This window comes from Rhinatrema bivittatum, chromosome 2 (assembly GCF_901001135.1).
Source record: "Rhinatrema bivittatum chromosome 2, aRhiBiv1.1, whole genome shotgun sequence".
Classification (NCBI taxonomy): Eukaryota; Metazoa; Chordata; class Amphibia; order Gymnophiona; family Rhinatrematidae; genus Rhinatrema; species Rhinatrema bivittatum.
Window position 1 is genome coordinate 28591227 of NC_042616.1, and position 24820 is coordinate 28616046.

General features: G+C 46.9%; 1 protein-coding gene across 4 annotated transcripts in view; it reads right to left on the reverse strand.

Annotated features, from left to right (window-relative positions):
* Positions 1-24820, reverse strand: part of LOC115085868 (oocyte zinc finger protein XlCOF6-like) — a 57984-nt gene that overhangs the window by 20002 nt on the left and 13162 nt on the right. For all 4 annotated transcript variants that reach the window (XM_029592394.1, XM_029592392.1, XM_029592393.1 and 1 more), the window contains 2 exons: positions 21271-21397; positions 19356-19472 (listed from right to left, as the gene is read on the reverse strand). In XM_029592394.1, coding sequence (XP_029448254.1) covers positions 19356-19472; positions 21271-21397 — 244 coding nt within the window. The remainder of the gene's footprint in view (positions 1-19355; positions 19473-21270; positions 21398-24820) is intronic.

Genomic DNA, 24820 nt, shown 5'->3' on the forward strand with positions numbered 1-24820 from the left:
GATAAGTCGGGACTTTGAAATTACGTTGAATAAGGAATTTGAACTTTATAAATAACAGTTAAAAAATTGGTTTTAAGGTAAAATGGGATAAAAAAATGTGTTGCAGTTTTCACTAGGGTTGCACGGAATTAGAAACAACTCATAGGTGGAGGAGGATTGGTTGATGATTATACTTGAAAACCGAACAGACCTTGTGTTGGGCTGAAAAACCTATATATGAAACCCTTCCTCTACCTTTTCAAAAATTTTGCTGTTGAATCAAACTGGGTAACGTGCAAGTGTCTCACCACACATTGCAGTTTACCTTTAAAATAATTGATATTTAAACAGAGACTTGATTGTGAGCAAAGAATTATTTTTCATAATTGGTAAAAAATTTAAATTCACTGGGGGGTTATTTATATATTTGATTAGCAGTAAATGATGACATAGACTTAATTGGCATCTCAGAGACATGGTGGAAAGAGGATAACCAATGGGACAGTGCTATACGGGGTACAAATTATATCGCAATGACAGAGAGGAGCACTCGGGAGGAGGTGTGGCACTTTATGTCCGGGATGGCATAGAGTCCAACAGGATAAACATCCTGCATGAGACTAAATACAAAATTGAATCTTTATGGGTAGAAATCCCTTGTGTGTCAGGGAAGACTACAGTGATAGGGGTATACTACCATCCACCTGGTCAAGATGGTGAGATGGACAGTGAAATGCTAAGAGAAATTAGGGAAGCTAACCAAATTGGTAGTGCAGTAATAATGGGAGACTTCAATTACCCCAATATAGACTGGGTAAATGTATCATCGGGTCACGCTAGAGAGATAACGTTCCTGGATGGAATAAATGATAGCGTTCAGGAACCGACGAGAGAGGGAGCAATTTTAGATCTAATTCTCAGTGGAGCACAGGACTTGGTGAGAGAGGTAACGGTGGTGGGGCCGCTTGGCAATAGTGATCATAATATGATCAAATTTGATTTAATGACTGGAAGAGGAACAGTGTGCAAATCCAAGGCTCTCGTGCTAAACTTTCAAAAGGGAAACTGATAAAATGAGAAAAATTGTTCGAAAAAAACTGAAAGGAGCAGCTACAAAAGTAAAAAATGTCCAAGAGGCGTGGTCATTGTTAAAAAATACCATTCTAGAAGCACAGTCCAGATGTATTCCACACATTAAGAAAGGTGGAAAGAAGGCAAAACAATTACCGGCATGGTTAAAAGGGGAGGTGAAAGAAGCTATTTTAGCCAAAAGATCTTCATTCAAAAATTGGAAGAAGGATCCAACAGAAGAAAATAGGATAAAGCATAAACATTGGCAAGTTAAATGTAAGACATTGATAAGACAGGCTAAGAGAGAATTTGAAAAGAAGTTGGCTGTAGAGGCAAAAACTCACAGTAAAAACTTTTTAAAATATATCCGAAGCAGAAAGCCTGTGAGAGAGTCAGTTGGACCGTTAGATGATCGAGGGGTTAAAGGGGCACTTAGAGAAGATAAGGCCATCGCGGAAAGATTAAATGATTTCTTTGCTTCGGTGTTTACTGAAGAGGATGTTGGGGAGGTACCCGTAATGGAGGAGGTTTTCATGGGTAATGATTCAGATGGACTGAATCAAATCACGGTGAACCTAGAAGATGTGGTAGGCCTGATTGACAAACTGAAGAGTAGTAAATCACCTGGACCGGATGGTATACACCCCAGAGTTCTGAAGGAACTAAAAAATGAAATTTCAGACCTATTAGTAAAAATTTGTAACTTATCATTAAAATCATCCATTGTACCTGAGGACTGGAGGATAGCAAATGTAACCCCAATATTTAAAAAGGGCTCCAGGGGCGATCCGGGAAACTACAGACCGGTTAGCCTGACTTCAGTGCCAGGAAAAATAGTGGAAAGTGTTCTAAACATCAAAATCACAGAACATATAGAAAGACATGGTTTAATGGAACAAAGTCAGCATGGCTTTACCCAGGGCAAGTCTTGCCTCACAAATCTGCTTCACTTTTTTGAAGGAGTTAATAAACATGTGGATAAAGGTGAACCGGTAGATATAGTATACTTGGAATTTCAGAAGGCGTTTGACAAATTCCTCATGAGAGGCTTCTAGGAAAAGTAAAAAGTCATGGGATAGGTGGCGATGTCCTTTCGTGGATTGCAAACTGGCTAAAAGACAGGAAACAGAGAGTAGGATTAAATGGGCAATTTTCTCAGTGGAAGGGAGTGGATAGTGGAGTGCCTCAGGGATCTGTATTGGGACCCTTACTGTTCAATATATTTATAAATGATCTGGAAAGAAATACGATGAGTGAGATAATCAAATTTGCAGATGACACAAAATTGTTCAGAGTAGTTAAATCACAAGCAGATTGTGATAAATTGCAGGAAGACCTTGTGAGACTGGAAAATTGGGCATCCAAATGGCAGATGAAATTTAATGTGGATAAGTGCAAGGTGATGCATATAGGGAAAAATAACCCATGCTATAATTACACAATGTTGGGTTCCATATTAGGTGCTACAACCCAAGAAAGAGATCTAGGTGTCATAGTGGATAACACATTGAAATCGTCGGTGCAGTGTGCTGCGGCAGTCAAAAAAGCAAACAGAATGTTGGGAATTATTAGAAAAGGAATGATGAATAAAACGGAAAATGTCATAATGCCTCTGTATCGCTCCATGGTGAGACCGCACCTTGAATACTGTGTACAATTCTGGTCGCCGCATCTCAAAAAAGATATAATTGTGATGGAGAAGGTACAGAGAAGGGCTACCAAAATGATAAGGGGAATGGAACAGCTCCCCTATGAGGAAAGACTAAAGAGGTTAGGACTTTTCAGCTTGGAGAAGAGACGACTGAGGGGGGATATGATGGAGGTGTTTAAAATCATGAGAGGTCTAGAACGGGTAGATGTGAATCGGTTATTTACTCTTTCTGATAGTAGAAAGACTAGGGGGCACTTCATGAAGTTAGCATGGGGCACATTTAAAACTAATCGGAGAAAGTTCTTTTTTACTCAACGCACAATTAAACTCTGGAATTTGTTGCCAGAGGATGTGGTTAGTGCAGTTAGTATAGCTGTGTTTAAAAAAGGATTGGATAAGTTCTTGGAGGAGAAGTCCATTACCTGCTATTAAGTTCACTTAGAGAATAGCCACTGCCATTAGCAATGGTTACATGGAATAGACTTAGTTTTTGGGTACTTGCCAGGTTCTTATAGCCTGGATTGGCCACTGTTGGAAACAGGATGCTAGGCTTGATGGACCCTTGGTCTGACCCAGTATGGCATTTTCTTATGTTCTTATTACACCCCGGGTTCTATGGGAGGCAGGCAAAGCGGTAATGCGGGGACATAATATTGCCTATGTCGCTACTCAGAATAGGAAGCGCAATGCTGCGATTCTTAAACTAACCGATGAATTGAAGCAGGCACAGCTCAGGCATATCAGTGCCTTGTCAGAATCGAGCAAACATGCAGTAGACGAGTTCAGGGCAACTCTGCACACGCTCTTGTTTCAGCGAGCGTCCAAGTCTATGCGATATTATAAATACCAATTGTATCGATATGGTAATCGGCCCAGTAAGTTGTTGGCTAACTTGGTTAGAGCACGGGGGCCCTAACTCTTTTATAAACTAGTATTAAAGATAGCTCGGGGTCCAGTCAAAGTGCCGCGGCAGCAATTACGGAGCGTTTTCTGGAATATTATAGTGGACTCTATGGGAAAAAGGATAGCCATACCCCATCAAGAGAGTCTTTCTTTTCTGGGCTCCCTTGGCCGCACCTTACGGAGGCGCAGATTCTCTCGTTAAATATGCCTATAACTGATTCTGAGATTCATGCCATTATACATGGCCTTAAGTTGGGAAAGGCGGCTGGTCCAGATGGTTTGGGGCCGGAGTTTAATAAGATTTTGAAATTCCCTGTTTTACCTGTGCTGCGACCCTATTATAACAGCTTAGTCCAGGAGAATCCAGTGACACCCATGGAGAATCAATCCACCATAGTATTGCTCCCCAAACCTGGGAAGGACTTACTGGATGTGGGCTCGTACAGGCCCATTTCTCATATCAATGGAGATTTAAACATATTGGTGGCAGTGCTGGCAGCCAGATTGACTCTCCTTCTGCCCTCCGTGATACATGGTGACCAAACCGGCTTTATGAAGGGCCGCCAAGGGGGAAAATAGACAGCCTCATACAGGAGATAACAATTCTCTAATCTGTGTATTAGTCGTGGTTTTGCTTCTTGTTTTTGGTTATGGCACTGTGATGACTGACTTCAGGGATAGCTTTGATCGAGCTCATGTTATGAGGGGTTGGTGGCACTCCTTAGATATTACATACAGGTACTTTTCCTTTTTCACTGATGGCTATACTAGTTTCCCTTAATGTAAAAGGATTAAATACTTATAGAAAACGTTTCTTACTCAGGAAAGAAATGCTCCGCTTAAAGGCGGATATTGCCTTTATTCAAGAAACACATTTGAAACGCAGGCACAGTCACCTACTGCGAAGTAGAGAGTATCCTCACGTCTATACAGCTGCCAGTGGCCCTCAACATAAATACACAGGGACGGGCATTCTGATGTCTTCTCATTTAGTCTATGATTTAGTGGATAAGGTTGAAGACCCAGGTGGGAGATTTGTTCTCCTTAAAATTCGGATAAATTCCCAAATCTATACTCTAGTATCCCTATATGCTCCCAATAAGGAACAATCCTTATTTTTCCAATCCCTGCAATCCATATTATTATCCCATACTGAAGGGGCACTGATTATTGGAGGGGACTTTAATCTCACCCCCAATAATGCTTTGGACAATTCCACTAGGCAACCTACCTCAAAGAACCCCCACCGGACTCAGCTTAAGGGACTGCGAGAGGAATGGCAGCTGCTGGACATATGGAGAGACATATATCCACACCCACGCTCTTACACTTTCTACTCCCACCCCCATAACAGTTACTCTCGCATTGACTATTTTCTGGTAGACAAAGTGGTGAGCCACCAAGTGCGCGCCGCTGACATAGAGCCAATTACGTGGTCTGACCATGCTCCTATTAGCCTTACCCTAGAATTGGGGCGAAGAGATCTCGGTGCCCGCTTTTGGAAATTAAATGAGTCACTCTTATCTGATGCCCACTTTATTCAGGTATTGGAATCGCAGCTTGAGGAGTACTTCGACACTAATACCAGCCCAGATATATCCCCGGGGGTGTTGTGGGACTGTTCTAAAGCAGTAATTAGGGGCACTCTCATTGCAAAGGCGGCGGAGTGTAAGAGACAACGACTACTTGATAGGGAAAACCTGCTGCAGCAGATCAGTCAGCTTACAAAGGACCATATGCATACTCACTCTCAATCATGTTACCAGAAGCTGTTAAACCTAAAAACTCAACTCCAGCAATTGGATAATAAGCAGTTGCTGTATGCCATGGATGTCACCAAACAAGCATATTTTGAGGGTGGGGATAAAGCGGGAAGACTGTTAGCCCGTCAGTTGAAGGCGAAAATCTCGCAGAATCATATCTCTAGGATTGTCGACTCAGCTGGGGCTAATTTAACAGATTCTACGGGGATCCGGGAGGCCTTTTCACGTTTCTATGCTGACCTGTACAGCTCAGAGAACTCTATATGCCCTGACGCCATTGAAGCCTACCTAGCCCCCATTAGTCTCCCTAGTTTAGATGAGGCATCTCAACGTATCCTGGACTCACCCATTACCAGGGAGGAAGTAGAGGAGGTTATTAAATCCCTAAAACCGGGCAAAGCCCCCGGCTTGGACGGGTTATCTGGGGTATATTATAAAAAGTGCTTCTCTGCTGTCATTGAACCTTTAACCAACTATTTCAATAGTCTCAGAGGGGATGGTGTTTTAGCCCCGCAGGCCAATGTTGCCAGTATAACGGTCCTAGCTAAGCCTGGCAGGAACCCTACACAGTGTAGTTCTTATAGACCCATCTCCCTCATAAATGTAGATTTAAAAATTCTTGCCCGCATATTAGCACTCAGGTTGAACAGATTTCTCCCCCACCTCGTATATTCGGATCAGGTTGGTTTTGTGCCCCGCAGAATGGCAGCGGATAATATTAGGAAGGTCCTGGATCTTATGTGGTGGGTAAAGGAGGCTGGCGAACCGACTGTTCTACTATCCCTTGACGCTGAAAAAGCCTTTGACCTTGTTCATTGGCCTTTTTTATTCTCCACTTTGCAAAAATTAAACTTCGGCCCCTATTTCCTTCAGTGGTTGCATCGGTTATACGATAGCCCTCAAGCCAGAGTCAAAGTTAATAATGGATATGGGAATCCCTTTGCTATAGGGCGAGGAACTAGACAAGGTTGTCCCCTATCCCCCTTATTATTCGCTCTATATTTAGAACCTCTAACTGCCTACATTCGGGCGACCGAGGATATACGAGGAGTGAGGGTAGGGGGACGACAATACAAGTTATCTCTCTTTGCAGATGACATTCTGATGACACTCACTAGCCCCCTCACTTCCCTGAACGGAGTCATGAGGGAACTCAACAAATTTAGCAGTGTGGCGGGTCTTAGAGTTAACTTGGACAAATCCAAATTATTAAACATTAATGTACCCCCTCCAGAGCAGGGGCTGCTGAAGACGCAGTTTCCTTTTAGGTGGGCTAAAACACACATCAAATACTTGGGTATTCTGATATCGGCCAACCTCACAGAGTTATTTTCTCTTAATTTTACCCCGCTGGTACATAAGCTGACCACTGATCTTAGTCGGTGGAACAAGGCGCCTTTTTCTTGGCTGGGCCAGATCGCGGTCATCAAGATGAATGTTTTGCCTAAATTTTTATATTTCTTTGCTGCTCTCCCGGTGGTCATTCCCTCCCCGGTACTTCGCAATTGGCAGAAGAAGGTCTTTGACTTCATTTGGAGGCGTAGACCCCCCCGGATCTCCAGATCAGTGTTATTTTTACCCAAAAGTCAGGGCGGCCTGGCGGTGCCTAATTTAATGTGGTACTATTATGCTGCCCAAATACGGACGATCTTTGATATAGCCCGCATGCCGACCTTGAAGCAATGGGTGCATATTGAACAAGATCTGGTGGGATCTATGGGGATAGCGGCGTTATTTTGGCAACCAAAGTGTACCTGGAGACCACTCACTCGCATTCCAAGTTCTTTGGCGACTATATTAAAGATATGGAATATTATTAAGCCAAAGCTCGTGGGCAGCCACCAATATTTTTATCAATCCTCCCTATTGCATAACCTTCATCTTGTTGTAGGGTTCCAATCTTCTCGAATGGGGGATTGGTGGGAACGGGGTATACATTCCATAGGTCACCTTTTGCAACAGGGCACTCTTATTCCCAGGGATAGATTTTTTGCTTTGTACGATTTGGACCGCAGGGATTTTCTTTTATATGAACAAATAGCACATTTCATATGCAGTATCATTCGGTGCGGCTCTCTCAGACCTGGCAGATCACTATTAGAAGCATATCTCCAGGGGGGGCGCTCTCGCCGCGGAGCAAGATGGCCGCATGATTTTGAGCTCCCGCCCATCCCGAGCCTACTAACTGCACTTTTGCAGCTTTAAACCTGACAAGCCCGATTTAATATAGCAGCGATCGTTGTCTCTTGCACCGAAGATGGCACAGAAAAAAAAAGGGGCCCGATTTGAAACAATTTGCTTATAATGCCGACGCTGACGGCACCGGCGGGCCTTGTGGACATCTTGAAGCCCCGGACTTGAGCAGACGCCATCTTGATGGAGAGCAGGAGCAGGGTGCACTCGGAGACGCGCCCTCCGATCTCCCAACCCGAGAGGAATTCAGAAGCTGGTTTGGGGATTTGCGCCGTGAAATTAAAGAACACAAACGGGACTTGCTCAATGCTATGGATGAAATTTGGGAGGAGGTGGCAGAGATCGGGAGGCGAACGGATGCATGTGATGTGAGGCTGGAGGAGCATGCTATCCGGCTCAAAACGCTGCAAACAGCCTCAGACCAAACACATGTTGATTATACAGCTTTAAATGCAAAATTAGAGGACCTGGACAACCGTGGGAGACGCCATAATTTACGTTTCCGAGGCAATCCAGAAGATGAGAAATATGCTGATTGTGGGGCTACTATTCAAAGATTCTGCTCCTTCTTACAACTCCAAAATGGCGCCGGGTCTGATGAAACTCCAGCGGCCACTATTGAACTGGACCGGGCTCATCGCTCTTTGGGCCCCAAAATACCTGGTAAATCTAGAGACATTATAGTTTGCTTCACTAAATATGCAACCAAAGATGGCATCTATCAAATTGCCAGACAACGCCCCTCGTGGGCATGGGAGAATAACAACATCCAAATATATGCTGATTTATCACCAATGACTCTCAAAAAAAGGATGGAGTTCAAGGAGGCCACGGCAGTGATGCGCAAAGCAGGTATCCGCTATCGCTGGTTATTCCCTTTTGGCATAGCGATTACCATAGACGGAGCCACGACAAAAACTGAGACTATGGATGGAGCAGTAGCACTATTGAAAGCGGCGGGTCATCCAGTGCAGCATACCATCCCAGTGAAGAAGACTTCTCCCTCTATGATGGACACTCCTAGATGGCAACGGGTGAGAAATGGAGGCAAAAGACTGCGGAGACACTCAGGAGATTCTGCCTCTGACCAGGACAAGGGGAAAGGATGAAAGGTATCCTTCAGCTGAAGGGCTATCAATATTTCACAGTTTCCTGGATCGGGGCACAGGACTGCCACACATATCGGGACTAAGTTTAAAGCACTTGTTTGGTCAGGTTTATTGTTAGTTTAACTGCTGGTTATTTTTCTCTATGCAGGTATGATTAGTAACAACTGGGGCTCGGGGGTGGGTAGGGAAGGGCTCTGTGGGAGATTACGTCCTCTATTGCCTACACAGGGGTGCATCTAGCACGGGTCTGTGGAGAGCACTGGGAATCTGGAGGGGAAGGGAGAGGGAGTGGCGGGGGGGGGGGGGGGGGGAGAAAGGGGGGAAGGGAACACAGCACATTTTCAGTTACTTGTGTTTACAGAACTCTTAGGACTTACTGTTACCTTGTTTTCATATCCACAGCATAATCCTACTGTTGTTTTATTATATTCAGTCAGTTGGGGGGAGGGCGACGGTTTCAAGATGCACAGGGACTTCCAGTCTGAAGGCTGTACGGGAGCGCTAGCTGAGCGAGTAATCTTTTCTCACTATCCTTATGGCGAAACTCACCTTATGGTCTTTAAATGTTAAAGGGTTAAATAGTCCCCAAAAGAGGCGGATTTTCCGCAACGATGTACAGCGTATTGGGGCTGATATCTTGTTTCTTCAGGAGACGCACCTTAGGAAACGGTATGAGCATTTACTAGCTTGGGCCCATTACCCACAACAATTTCACGCAGCGGCCTCTAAGTTAGCGAAATATACGGGAGTGAGTATATTACTCCATAAAGACATTCAGGGCACTGTAAGTAACGTGATAGCTGACCCTTTGGGGCGTTATGTGGTCATACAATTGTTAATGGAGGCAACTCTTTATACTTTCCTTAATGTTTATGCTCCTAACACAAATCAGCATACTTTCCTAGCTCAGCTAGGAGATGTGTTGGATCGCATAGCCCCTGAGAATTTGATCATCGGGGGCGACTTCAACCTAACCTTACAACCCCATATAGACAACTCAGCGGGCGGGGGAGGGGGAACATCGAATGATCGCAAGTCTCTCCGAAAGTTTGTTCGGGATAGAGACCTGCTGGACATTTGGAGGCACCGAAATGTTAACGTAAGGGATTACACTTTTTATTCACATCCACATAATACCTATTCCCCTATAGATTATTTCTTAGTGGATAAGACATTAAGTTTACAGACTATAAGCCCAACTATAGGCTCAATCACTTGGTCAGATCATGCCCCTATAGGTTTAATTGTGAATCTCAGCATTAGGAAGGCTGGTCTCCGCTTTTGGCGCCTGAATGACACCCTACTAGATGATGAGTCCTTTTGCCAAAAGTTACAGGAAGCTATTGCAGATTATCAGGAATTTAATACCACACAAACCCATTCCTCGCCGGTATTGTGGGACTGTTTAAAAGTGGTATTGAGAGGTAGACTAATTTCCCAGGCTTCTTATCAGAAGCGGGTAAAAAACACACAAATTGAGACACTACTGTCTGACATCTCATGCCTAGAGAAACAACATAAAGCTACTTTATCCTCTAAGGTATATGCTACACTTCAACGCGCTCGCAACGCTTTAGGCTTACTAAGAGCCGGGGATATAGCACACCAACTACAACTTGCACGGCAGGAACATTTTGAATGGGGCAATAAGGCGGGACGCCTCCTAGCTCGAAAATTAAAGCGCCAAGTGGCACAAAGCCAAATTACACGGATTAAAGCGTCCGATGGTTCTATGTTGGATTCTGCTGAGGCTATTCAACATAGGTTTCAACAGTTTTATGGTTCCCTATACTCGGCGGATCACCACATTACTGAGGCTAGTATTGATACTTATCTTGCGGCCATTGATCTCCCAAAACTTTTCGAGATTGAAAGGCTGCGTTTTGAGAGACTTGTTACTCCCATGGAAATAATGCATGCTATTAAAGATCTTAAACCGCATAAAGCTCCCGGGTTGGATGGGTATACAGGTTCATTTTACAAAAAGTTTGTCACTCAGATTACCCCTTTTTTAGAGGCAGCTTTTAATGACTTGCAGGGGGAGGCAGTTTTACCTTCTGAAGCAAACGTAGCAGGCATAACCATACTGGCCAAACCCGGAAGGGACCCTACAGAGTGTGGGTCGTACCGCCCAATCTCCTTGATAAACATAGACCTGAAAATACTCGCGAAAATTCTAGCTAATCGTCTTAATTCCGTTATGAACAAATTGGTGCACCCGGATCAGGCCGGATTTATTCCAGGGAGAAAAGCAGCAGACAATGTAAGGAAAATTATGGACCTTATTTGGCAAGTGACGCGGACCACAACTCCAGCGATCTTGATGGCGGTCGATGCTGAAAAAGCATTTGACATGGTCCATTGGCAATTTTTGTTTAAAACATTGGAAAAAATGAATTTTGGTCCCAAATTTCTTAATTGGCTTCTTAAATTATATGACCGGCCACGGGCTAGGGTGAAAGTCAATGGAGTATATTCTGCTCCTTTTCCAATTGAGCGGGGAACTAGACAGGGCTGTCCCTTATCCCCATTATTATTTGCGTTGTTTTTGGAACCTTTTACCACTAAAATTCGGGAAACGAGTACAATTATGGGGGTCCGAATGGGAGGGTCGGACTATAAGCTGTCGCTTTTTGCGGACGACATTTTATTTACATTATCCAATCCTGCACTGTCCCTTCCAGGAGTGGTCACAGACCTTATGGAGTTCAGTTCCGTGTCTGGCTTTCGCTTGAACCTGGAGAAATCTGAGGTCCTGAATATTTCTTTACCCCCAGACCAGGTCTCTCTATTGAAACAACAATTTCCCTTTAAATGGGCGGGCGCAAAGATAAAATACTTGGGCATTATTATAGGGCCTAAACTGACTGATCTATTTAGACTGAATTATATCCCACTAGTGGCCAAAGTGTTCCGAGATTTAGATATATGGGATAATCTCCCTGTTACCTGAACGGGACGCATAGCAATTTTAAAGATGTCAGTTTTACCTAAATTCAATTACCTGTTTCAATCGCTACCAATTCCAATACCGACCGCATTATTGAAAAAATGGCAGAGACGTTTTTTCGCATTCCTCTGGAAGAGGAGGCCTCCTCGAGTAGCGCGAGCGACCTTATATCGACACAAATTGAGAGGTGGGATGGGGGTTCCGAATTTACAATGGTACCATGCTGCCGCCCAAATTAGTTGTATACTCTCTTGGTATAAAAAAACTGAGCAACCTAGATGGGTGGACATCGAACAAACCATATTGGGCTCTACACCCCTCCAAGCTCTTCTCTGGCAACCTAGGTCGACATTAAGAATAGGGGGACTTATCACCCCTACCCTACATACGACTCTTCAATGCTGGGACAAATGGAAGCATCTGATAATAGGAAACCGGCGATATTTCTTTCACACTCACATATGTCACCATACTCGTTTCTCTCCGGGATGGGACTCGACTTATGCTCAACATTGGAAGCGGCAGGGGATTACCACTGTGGGTCAAATATGTACTCCTGATACTGTGCTGTCCTTTTCACAAATTCAGGAGACATACTCTATACCCTCCTCACATCTCTATTATTATTATCAAATTCGACACTTCCTGATCCTCGAACGAGTTCTGGTGGAACTTCAGAAGGGTAAATCCCAATTTGAGGGCTGGTGTGACCTGGCGGACCGCATGCAAGGGGGATTGTCTAAGGTATATTTGTTGTTGCAGGGATCCTTACTGGGGAAACCGGTCTATAACCATAAGTGGGAGGCTGAGTTGGGTCGGACGCTGGCTGATGAGGAGTGGGACCAGATATTCTCCAATACTAAGCGTAGTTCTATTGCGTCCTCTCTTACTGAAAATGGATATAAAGTGCTCTTTAGATGGCATCTTACTCCCTCTAGACTACATAAAGCGGGCCTCAGATTGGATGCTCAGTGTTGGAAAGGGTGTGGCATGGAGGGAACATTTCTCCATCTGTGGTGGGAGTGTATACATGTACAGAGACTGTGGAAGGATGTTATGGCTGTAATTCTCCACACTCTACACAAAGAGGTTACTTTAACTCCCACACAGGGATTACTCAATGCACCCGTTGATGGTACCCCGGCTGAGTGTAAGTTGGTTAATCAATTTTGTATAGCAGCCCGCTTTACCTTGGCAGCTTCTTGGAAACAGGTACGGGTTCCGGATAAGGAGGTTCTTTATCAGAAACTTGATGTAATGTGCTCCATGTCCAAGATAACGGCTCAAAAGCGGAAACAGCAATTGCCGTTTCAGCGGATATGGCAGCCATACCTTAAATGGAGAAGTGACATGCTCACACATGCTAGCTAGCCTGACATTTCCTGAAGCTCACTGCTATTTGGTCTTGTTCAGCTGGTATCTTCGCTGATTTTAAGATCCACTCTTACACCAATCTTGGCCACATAAGACATTCCAACTCAGTTGCGGTATCATATGACCATTGTTTATTTGTTCTAGCTCCATACATTCTCATGTTTCTAACGAGTGTGGACCTTGGTGGCGCTATACACGCTTGGTACCTGCCTTTCTCCCTGTTGTCTTAGCTTTTCACCTCCATGTGCAGTGGATTGAACTTAAGTGGTATTTGATATGATGTTATTGGTAACTTTCATATACATAAGAGACATATTATTGTATATGTATTTGTTTTTTACATAGTAATGTCTGTATACACAGTTGCTATGGTTCTGTTGATGTTAATAATGTTTAATAAACTTTACATTAAAAAAAAAAAAAAAAAAAAAGAAGCATATCTCCAAAGGGGGGATGCTTTGACCGGGGTGATATCTAAAGTTTACCAACTTTTTTTCCCCCCCCGAACAAGCCAGTTGTAAATACCGGCAACAATGGGAACGTGACCTTGGCAAGCAATTCGATCAGAAGACGTGGGACGAGGCTCTTCTCTTAGCACGACACTGCTCTATTTCTGCCAGGTTGCAGGAGAACTGCTACAAAATGATATTTAGGTGGTATCTTACCCCAGATAGACTGCACAATATGTACCCCAACTTACCATCCCTTTGTTGGCGGTGTAGTAATGGTGAGGGTACCTATATGCATATTTGGTGGTCCTGTCCATGCATTCGTCCTTTCTGGGAGGCCATGTTTACCCTGCTCACTGATATTTTGGGGGTGGGGATATCCCTGCTAGCTGAAACGGCGATGCTGAATATGTTCCCCACCACTCTAGACAAATACCAAAAGAAATTTGGGTCCCAGTTCTTCATCGCTGCCCGTTGCTCCTTGGCTCGACAATGGAAGTCGCCTTCATTACCTTTAGTCTCTGAGGTCACGGCGAAATTGCATTCGATATGCCACTTAGCATCCCTTACTGCTGCTAAACATCATAGGCAAACCTCATTTAAAAGAATTTGGAATCCTTTTACAACCTATATCTCTCACTTGTAAACTTTACAATTGCTCGATAGGGGACATAGTTTCCATGTCATTTCTGTATGTGATATCTGTCTCAGTGCCTGATATGCAGGAATTCTTTATACCTCTTGCTGTGATTTTCATTTTCTTGTTGGTGTAGTATTATGTATTGTGCCACGAGCTCCACTTGCCCATGCACAACCTTTTTTGTACAAACATTGCAGCTCCAATCTGTGATAGCCATCCAACCTTATGATTCCGTGCCATGGTTATTGGTTTATTTTACTGTACGACTTTTCCCTGTTGCTGTCGTTCCGGGGGGAGGGGGTGGGGGGTGGGGGGGACATGAACGAGGGACTCACAAGAGAAAAAGGACACCATGACTTGAATTCTTTTGGTTGTATTTGTATTACTCACTGTGAATTTTATTGTATATTCAAGTTTAATAAGCATTTAAATGTAAAAAAAAAAAAACAGGTCACGATCATATTGACCTATAGTAACACAGCAATGATGGCAGAAAAGGGCCAAACGGTCCATCCAGCCTGCTCGGCAAGTTTCTTAAGGTAATAACTGCCACTCTGTGCAGGTTCCTCCCATGTTTCTCTAAAGGGTAGTAACCGCCGCTCCTTGTAATTATCCTCAAGCCTTATGATAACCCATAAAAACTGCAGCTAGCAACATTTTCACTGGGTGATGAGCTTTCTTGAAAATTCACAGTGCTGCTTGATGGGCTTTGTTTATTGATTTGGCTGCACAAGCCGTCCTGTGCTTTTTCCCTTATACCTGAGTATCAGTAACTTGGACCGTAGATGTCAGGGGCCTCTTGGTTGTCTGAATCCAGTTCCCCTTTTCTCCCTGCCCTCGAAGCGGAGAGCAATATTGCAGTAGCATGAAAAGCATCAAGGCTTATTGGTTAAGGGCAGTAATTTCCATGCCTTCTAAGGGTAGTAAGCGCCATACCAGCAAGTTACCCTATTTCCGACCTCAGGTTGTAGGATCCCCACAGATCTAACTTTCGAAAATATTGCAGCCCTCGCAGGGGATCAAATGATTCTGAAATCAGTGGTAAAGGGCATTTATTTTTAATGGTGATGCTGTACAAGCCTCGATAGTCAATACAAGGTCGTGGTGAACCATCCTTTTTTTTCTGATGGAGAAGAAAGCCGCCCCGGCAGTGGAGGTGGATGGCTGGATAAATCCTCTTTTCGGGCTCTCTCTGATGTACCGAGACATGGTGTCATGGACCCTGCCCACCTTTCTTCACCCGCGCGGCATGGATGCCGCCGACGTCGGGCCTTCCAGCGCGGCCGGAGCTGCGGACTTTGTTTCCCTCCGCGGCCCGGAGGCTGCCCGTATTGCCTGCCTTCACCGCGGTGAGCCGCGGACTTTTACCTTCTTCGCGTCAGGGAGCCGCCGCCGGCGTCATCGTGATCTTCGCAGGCTGGAGGCCACACCCCCGGGCTGGAGTAGCGGCTGGAGCTGCCCCCGGGGTCCCCTGCAGCGGCTGGAGCTGCTGCCGGAGCTGCTGCCGTCATCGAGGCCTGCCTCTCAGGCCAGCCCTGCCTCCTGTGTCGAAGACGTCAGTGCAGGCCGCTGTCCACGGTCCTGCACAAGCTCCTGCTTCCTTCAGCTACGGCGCGCGCCTCTCTACAGGATTTAAAGGGCCAGACACACAGGAAGTGTGCTGGCCCCACCTAAGATTGGACTTCCTGCTCCAGCCCTATAAAGGGCTGCTCCGTCACTTCAGTCTTCGCCTTGCATCGGAGTTACTTCACTCTGGAGGATCCTGCCTGCCAGAGCTCCGTCAGGTCTTCTTTGTGGAGCTCCTCTTTGTTTCGTCTTCTTGTCATGTCAAGTCATGGTTGTGCCTGAGGTCCCCTTCCAGGTGTCCTGGTGTCTCGTCTTGATCTTCTGCTTCCTGATGTCCCAGGTTCCTTGATGTTCTGCCCTTCTTGATGTTTGCTTCAGCGCTCCTGAGCCTTCTGGTCCTGTCAGGCTCGACTCCCTTGGATGACGTCTTTCCCGAGCATGGAGTGGCCGGCAGGTGGACTGGTGTCCTGTGCTCCTGAGCCGTCATGTCCTGCCAGCCTTTGCGGAGCTCCAGATGACTTATGGCTCCTTCGTCGAAGTTCTGCCTCGGCTGGATTCTTCCCTGTGCTTATCCCGTGCTTATCCCGTTCTCAGCGTGGTCCATGACCAGCTTCCTCGGGCTGTGTAGGGCGTGCAGTGGGACAGGGTGGTCCGCGACCAGTTCTGCGGGTGGACTGTGTAGGGCGCCCTGAGAGACAGTGCCAATGTCCTTCTGCCCAGCTTCTCGTCTCGTCTGGCTTCGCCAAGTTCCTTGTTTCGTCCTGGATGCCGCTGCATCAGTCTTGGTATCATGTCAACGTCTTGCTCCTGATGTCGTCGCATCGACCCTGGTTCGGGATGCCATCACATCATCCATTGGTCCGTGATGTCTTCTCATCAGCCTTGGTGTCATGTCTTCAGCTACCTTGGTGTCATGTCCTGTGCCAGCCCTCATCTCTGATGCTGTCCGCATCAGCCTTGGTGTCATGTCTTCGTCTGCGATGCCGTTGCATCAACCTTGGTGTTATGTCTTCGTATCAAGGCCCATCTGCCCTCGACCTCTGGCCAGGCCTGCTGCTCCATGCCGATCCAAGCAGCAGGTCTGAAAGGGCTCGGAATGGTCGGAGGACCATTCACGTTCCAACATCACCATGTTGTTGGCCTTGGGAGTTTGCAGGCCTGGCAGAGGGTAAGCCCGTCAGCCATGCTGGAACACGCCGTCAACCCTCGGTTCGGTCCTGGATCCGTCTGGGGTCGGACTGAGACCCAAGGGCATACTAAACACCCCCGTCCATAACACATGGCCTCAGTGTCCAAAACGGAGAGAGGGTAAGACTCTCTCATGAGGTGGTTCAGTGCCCAGAATCAGATCAATAGCACAGTCACATGAGAGAAGTGGTGGAAGGTCTTCGGCTCGTTTCTTGGAGAATATGTCCAAAAAGGAGGAGTTGGGAGGTCAGAGGTTGAGAGTCTCATCAAGGACCGAAGTGAACGTAGACAATGCTGATGGCAATGAGCCCTCCAGGCCAAGACTTCCCCGGTGCACCAGTTCATCAGTGGGCAGTGCAATCGAAACCACGGCACACCCAGGATGCAGCAGTCCAATCTAGAGAGACACTGGCCGGGTTACAGACCCAATGACTCCTGGTAGTACTCCCCCATAAATGGATGACGCGTGAAGGGACTTGTCCCAGGGTTCCAGAGCTACCTCTATGAAATCACCAGCAATGCCTGAATCTAGGAAGGCCTCCGTGAAGAATTTCACCATTCCAGTGTCAAGCTGGATATGCAACTCCATTTTCTTCAGAAGAGATGTAGGCTCTGGAGTTTACCTGATTTCTCTGGGCAGGACGCAACATAGTGGCCCTTACCAGCACACAACAGGGGCACAAATTGTTTAATCTGCAGCGAAGCTTCCCCGCTCATGTACTGTAACCCTCCCGAGCTGCATCCATTCTTCGTCAGATACGGCTCATGGTAAGGAGCAAGCAGGAGGCTGGAGTGGCTGCAGGAATAGAGGGGCCCGATTTCACTGGGGCGACTTGTGGATCCTCGCTCCTGTTGATCGTTCCTGGAACCGGATGTTGATTAGCAAACACGGCGAGATCCAGCCATCGAGGTGAGCCAGAAGCCCGCCAACCTGTGCTTTCCGGTTTCCAGTCCTAGTCTGCTGCCGACGTGCAGAATTCCACCCCCGTACCGCCCCAACGATCAGGGCACTCTCCTGGAGGCAAGACGCTCTGCAGCAGCGGAGGAGGCTGCCAGGAAGAGGTGGGGAGAAGTCATGCAGGATTCCTCTCGCTCCCAAAACGAAGAGACCCAAGCAAATGCATCTCCTGTGAGCAGGGCGACTTTGGCTCTCCCGGGAGCAAACATTAGCTTTAGTTGTAACTCGCAATGAATTTTGCACTGGCTGAAACCTCCCCCCCCCCCCCCCAGCAGTTTTTGGGTTTTCATCATGCAAGAGCGGCAAGGGTAAACGGAGAGAGAGCCCGTGGGTAGAGGCGTGGGCCTCGAGGTAGCCAGCGAAGGAGGTGGCAGAGAAGGTCTAACGGGCGTGACCCGAGTCTGCAGATGATCCAAGCCCAGTAGGGAGGTCCTGCAGGGTGCATGTGTTGCTGCTAGGCGGTTTGGGAGAGGTCCCACAGGAAATCCAGTAGGGGAACATCGGGACAGGAACACGAAGCAACTAGCATTGCAGGCAGGAGCACGGCAGGAGACTCGGTGCTGAGGCGTCGGGTGGGAATCCATTGGATCCTCCCTCAGCCTGGTTCATTAAGAGATTGTGGGCCAGGCCCAGCAGATCCCTTAAAGCACAGGATTAATGCATCACTATGCAATGGGATTTTCCCATATAAACTAAAACAGGTTCATTTGCAAAACAAGGAATTTAGATGGATTAGAGTTGGCAAATTATAAGCCGGTGACCAAGTTGCCTTATTTAGTGAAATTAATTGCATGAGCTGCAGTTTGTGGCCAAGTACAATTTTCTGGATCATTCTCAGGCAGGGATCCGCGCTGGCCTCAGTCCAGAAACATCGCTGTTATCAGATTGCGGACTTGCGCAGCGGTTCTCACTGGTCAGTTCTGTTATTAGACCCGTCTTCTGGCTTTGTCACCACGGACCGTTCCATTCTTACCGAAAGGGTGACGGCTCCTTGAGAACAAAATGAGGTCATAGTGGATAAGAGGACATCGTGGGGTTACGTGGGATCAACCAGAACGTGGTGTCCCACAGGAATCGGTCCTTTCCTGTCTGCTATGAAATATTTATTTGCAGCCATTGGGATAGATAGAAGAAGAAGAGGGATTCATGTGTCTTATCTATACAGATAACATCCACATTTATTTGGACTTCAATCCAGATTGTGCAGAAAAATTAAAAACATTCAGTGCAATAAAGTGTAGTCGTGCATTTCAGATGCTGAAATGCAAGGGAGCAGCATGTGACAGTGAGTGATAAACTGAGCTGCACCACCCAGGAACCGAATGTGAATCTCTCAGCAGCTCACTGGACCCATTCGTACCTGTGACCCCTGGGAAGTGATACTAAGCAGGGCCTCTCAGATCTCAGTGCAGGGCTCTGCTGCCTCCTTTCTACAGAGATCTAAAGCCCTTTCTGCATCTTCTACCCCTCAGTAAAGAGCTCTAAACCTGCAGACGAGTTTCTCAGGATCTCTCTCCAAATCCTCCTGTGCATACTCTGCACAGTATTTATTACTACTCACCTGTGTATGAGTGAGTAACTTCTCTTTCTCCTGACTCCTGGGGATCCCAGACACACGGCTCTTCCTCCTGTTTAATCCTCAGTAATACATCAGGATTTACCCTGTGATGACCTGTTTCTAGGGATAAAAGAGAGAAGTGAGATATATTTCTCTCACATTCACAGGAAAATACACAGCAGCAATGCTCAGAGAAGCAGCACACGATGGGGGAGGGACAGCGAGGATCTATTATTCCATAAAGCAGAGGGATCCCAGGGTCATCACAGCAAAGAATCTTTCGCTGGCCAAACATTATAAGAAGGGAGAGGGACAGAGTCAGAGGAGTGCCAGGATAGAGAGAGAGAAGCACAAGCAGAAGACAAGAAGGAAATGATCCCTCCCTACAAATCATTGGTGAGACCTCATCAGGAGGGCCATGTCCTGTTCTGGAGAAAGAATCTCCTGAGGAAGTCCAGGGGAGGGTAATGGGAAGGCTGCAGACTCAGATCCACAGATACCACCCATTTGTATTCCGTCTTACCTTCTTCAGATTTTCAGGGTTTGGAGCGGATGCCGCGGTCGCTTTGGGGCCAGCGTGGCTGCTGCAATGCTGCGGGGTTTGGCTCTCCTCCCCATAGCCCTGTGGGGCTGTTTTGGTTTTTTTTTTTAAATTTTGGTTTCAGGGAACAACAGCAAAAGTATCCGCAGACACCGGTAGGTGCTTCAACTTTATGAAGTGTTCAGACAGTAAAGCGTTTTTTCCGCAGAGTTACCACCGTGAGATCTAATACGGAGTTGCTCAAACAAATGCCGCACAGAAAACAGCATCCCACCGAGCGGGCCTCCGGCTTCTGGTGAGAAACAGAGCCGCGGTGCTCAGTAATAAGAGTTCTTCCTACGTAACGTAGGCTGTCCGTACATTACATCGATAGTTCCACAAGGGGGTACCTGCAATCTCCTTTATGCAGGGATGAGATCTCGCGGTGGTAACCAGGATTTACTGTGCCTTCAGCAAGAACAGAGGCGGATACGTAAACCCAGGGCAGTGCCATAAAGAGACTGCATGGACGGAGAACGGAGTCTAGCGCAGGCCCCTTGTTTCTTTTGCTTGGTCATTCGTTTCGGGTTTCGATCGGCTATTCGTTTTGGATTGCCTCTGGCCCGGTGGCAGCTTGGTTGATGTGTTTGGGGGCGGGATCTTAAACGTGCATTGGCGTTTTTCCCCCGTGACTTTCAATCGAGACCGCACGGAGTGGTGCGTGGGGAGGCCAGGTGAGATTAATGTAAGGGGGGCCTGTGAAGCTGATTTTCACTGAGAACGTTTTCTTTCTCACAGTCGGGTTCCGACTGATCCCCGAGGAAGGCAGCCGCGCTGTGTCAGGCACGGGGGAGGCGTGGGCTCCCTTTCGTTTTGAAAGAGTGATGAGTTACGCGCGTAGGTTTTGAACAGAAGTTATTTTGGCAGTTACTCTTGGCGGGACATTTACTTTTCATTTTTTCATGCACAATCTGAATGAAGAGCGGCCAATCTTATTCAGAATTCATTTGCATTTTGTTGGATTATGTACTGTTTTGTTTTAATTATGGATGAAATGTATTGCAACCTGCATTCAGCAATTATTAGTATAAGTGGGGAGTGAGATCGCTGCATTCCCGGGAAAGCTACTTATCCAGCAAACGTAGCCAGATAAGTGCCAATATTCAGCCTTTTTCCAGCTAGGTCAGCCGGATAGCTTAGGTTAGAGATCTGCTCTTCAGGAGATGTAAAGCTAGCCAGATAAGCACATCCAACTAAATATTAGATAATCCTGCAGAGCCAGGAGAAGTCCTAATTGTGTTTGCAAATTTCTGGAGTTGACCCAGGAAAGAATTCACAAATGACCTTCAGTAAATCATCTTCTGTGTCTGATAAAAATGCAGATACTGCAATCCTTACCTAGAGAGCTCAGGGTCTCATAATTCTCCTTCATCACCGCCCTGTAAAGCTCCTTCTGCTCTTCATCTAAATATCCCCACTCCTCCTGAGAGAAAGAGACAGCGACGTCCTCAAACGTCACCGGCACCTGAAACACAAACCAGGAACACTCAGGGACACGAGGAGGGGCTCAGAATGCGTTAGATTTCAGCTGGCTTCATCCTCCTAACATTTTATCATGGAAGAGAGGACACCAGGACCCCTTATCCCTCAGGAAGAGCCAGGCTTGTTCCTCCTATGTGTGTCCCTAGAGTCAGTTTCCTCTCTGATCCTCAGGGTTTGCAGGTCTAACTATGAAAAGATTCTATAATGGCTCTGACAGAGAATATGAAATTATAAATTCACTAGATAAATCAGTGAATAATGAAACCCAAGCTGTAACAGAGCATTATCCAGAGCATCAGGAGAAAAGAAAATTATTCCTTACCTGCTAATTTTCGTTCCTGTAGTATTACAGATCAGTCCAGACCGTGGGTTATGCCTTCCTTCCAGCAGATGGAGACAGAGAAAAACTCTGAGGGCGCCCTCTGCGTCCCTTCAGTATTAAGAATATCAAAGCAGAAAGTGAAAGAATACCAAACTGGTGAATGGATCAAGCAAAACCCAACCTCAGAGTTAACTTTATTAACTATATACAGGTTATATCAGATAGTACAAGTCTTTGAGTAAAAAACTTGCAAATGGGGACGACAATCATTCGAAAATCTTTCATCTATTTTCCTCGAGCTGGCTACCTGTTACTGTACTGACAACCCCATAAGTCCACAGGGCGGGCGTCTGGACTGATCCGTGGTACTACAGGAACGAAAATTAGCAGGTAAGGAATAATTTTCTTTTCCCTGATCAGTCCAGACCGTGGGATGTACCAAAGGTTCCCTACATAGGGTGGGCCCTGGATAGCCCCGCTCGAATGACCTGATTGCCAAACAAACCAAACACTGGTGGATGCAGATTTAACCGATAGTGATGCGCAAGTGTGCAACGATTTCCAAGTAGCCGCTCTACAAATCTCCTGGGGAGACACCGACTGAGTTTCTGCCCAGGAAGCTGTTGAGACCGGAGAGAATGTGCTTTAATACCTTCCGGAGCTGACATACACTAAAGCGATAGTGTCTTTCAACCATCGAGTTATAGTAGTCTTAGAGGCCTTATTCCCTCTCTTGGGTCCGCTCCAGGACAAACAGATGATCTGACAAACAAAACTCATTAGTGACCTCCAAGTAGCGCATGAGAACGCGCTTAACATTGAGCCGTCTAAGTTCTCTGGAACTCTCTTCCGAAAATGCTGGGAGCTCCACAGTCTGATTTAGATGAAACGCAGATACCACCTTGGGAAGAAAAGATGGCACAGTGCTCAATGAAACTCCCGAATCCGTGATGTGGAGGTAGGGCTCTCTGCAAGACAAGGCTTGAATCTCCGAGATTCTGCGGCAGAGCAAATAGAAACTAAAATGATGGTCTTGAGGGTCAAATCCTTGAGGGTAGCTCTCTTCAGCGGCTCAAAGGGTGACTCGCATAAAACGTGAAGGACCGAGTTGAGGCTCCAAGAGGGACACTTGGCATGTACCGGAGGTCTCAAATGTTTTACTCCCATCAAGAATCGGACAACGTCGGGATGAGATGCCAGAGGAGCTCCTTCTAAGCAATCTACAAGGGAGCTGAGGGCTGCCACCTGAACATGAAGAGAATTGTAAGCCAAGCCCTTATCTAGCCCCTGAGAATCTGAGTCACTGAAGCTCAACGAGGATCCACCCTGATTTCGTCACACCAGGATTCAAAAACTTTCCATACCCTGGCATAAGAGATGGAGGTGGAAGTTTTCCTGGCTTGTAGGAGAGTAGAGATTATCGCCTCCGGGTAACCTCTTCTCCTCAGTCGCTTCCTCTCAAAAGCCAGGCCGCAAGACAGAAGCGATCTGCCTGGTCGAAAATAGTGGACCCTGACGAAGGAGATGTGGAAGATGTCCCAGGCAAAGCAGGCCGTCCACTGCGAGGTTGACCAGGTCCACAAACCATGGCCTTCCAGGTCATTCCGGTGCCACTAGGATCACAGCTCCACGATGGACCTCTATTCTCCGTAGTACTTTTCCCACTAGAGACCATGGTGGGAACACATAAAGCAGGATGTCATGGGGCCAGGGAAGCACCAGAGCGTCCACGCCTTCCGCTCCGTGCTCCCTTCTGCGACTGAAGAAGCAAGGATCTTTGACATTTCTTTGAGTGGCCATCAAGTCCAGATGGAGATTCCCCCACCAGCAGACGAAAAGCGCTGTGGCTTCTTCGGAGAGTTCCTACTCTCCAGGATCTATGCGTTGACGGCTTAAGAAATCCGCTTTGACGTTGTCCACTCCTGTGATGTGAGATGCCGCCAGGCGGGATAGGTGTAGTTCCGCCCATGCCATGAGCTTGTCTGTCTCCCAAGAGACATGCCGACTCTTTGTTCCCCCTTGCCAACTGATGTACGCCACTGTGGTCGCATTGTCGGACAGTATCCGCACTGCCTTGCCCTGTATTAGGGGTTGAAAACGCTTCAGCGCGAGACGAACCGCTCTGGTTTCCAGGCGATTGATTGGCCATTTCGCTTGCTCTGGAGTCCAGCGCCCCTGAGCCGAATGAACCTGACAGCCAGCCCCCCAGCCGGAGAGACTGGCATCCGTGGTAATGATCACCCACTGTGGCATTTCCAAATCCACTTCCTGTAGCAAGTGATCCAGCCTGAGCCACCAGTCCAGGCTGTCCTTGGCAACTGCCAACAGCGGTAAGAGAGCTTGAAAATCCTGTGACATTGGTTTCCAACGGGAGAGTAACGCTCTCTGCAAAGGTCACATATGTGTAAAAGCCCTGGGAACTAAAGTCTATAGTTGACGCCATCGAGCCCAGGACTTGTAGATAATCCCACACTGTGGGAAGTGTAAGGCAACGGAGATGCTGTACCTGGGAAATGAAAATGAGTGCCCGATCCTGACGAAGGAAAACCTTGGCCACCTTGGTATCGAAGTGTGCTCCCAAGAAATCCAGTGTCTGAGAGGTAGCGAGGTTGTTTTTGGCAAAATTGACCACCCATCCTAGAGAGCTTAGAAGGTGCAGCACCTTGTCGACCACCAGCCTGCAAAGATCCTGGGACTTCGCCCGGATGAGCCAGTCATCCAGACAGGGATGGACCAGGACTCCCACCTTCCGTAGGGCCGCTGCCACCATCACCATCACCTTGGTAAAGGTGCGGGGAGCGGTCGCCAGGCCGAAAGGAAGGGCCTGAAACTGAAAATGCTGGCCGAGAATCTTGAAGTGGAGAAACTACTGATGATCCTTGTGGATGAGAATGTGGAGATAGGCCTCCGTGAGGTCCAAGAACGCCAGGAACTCCCTGCCATGCACCGCCGCAATAACGGAGCTTGGCATTTCCATTCTGAAGTGTGAGACCTTGAGGGCTCTGTTGACTGTTTTGAGATCCAAGATCGGACGGAAAGCATTTTCCTTTTTGAGAACCACAAAGTAAACGGAATAGTGGCCTG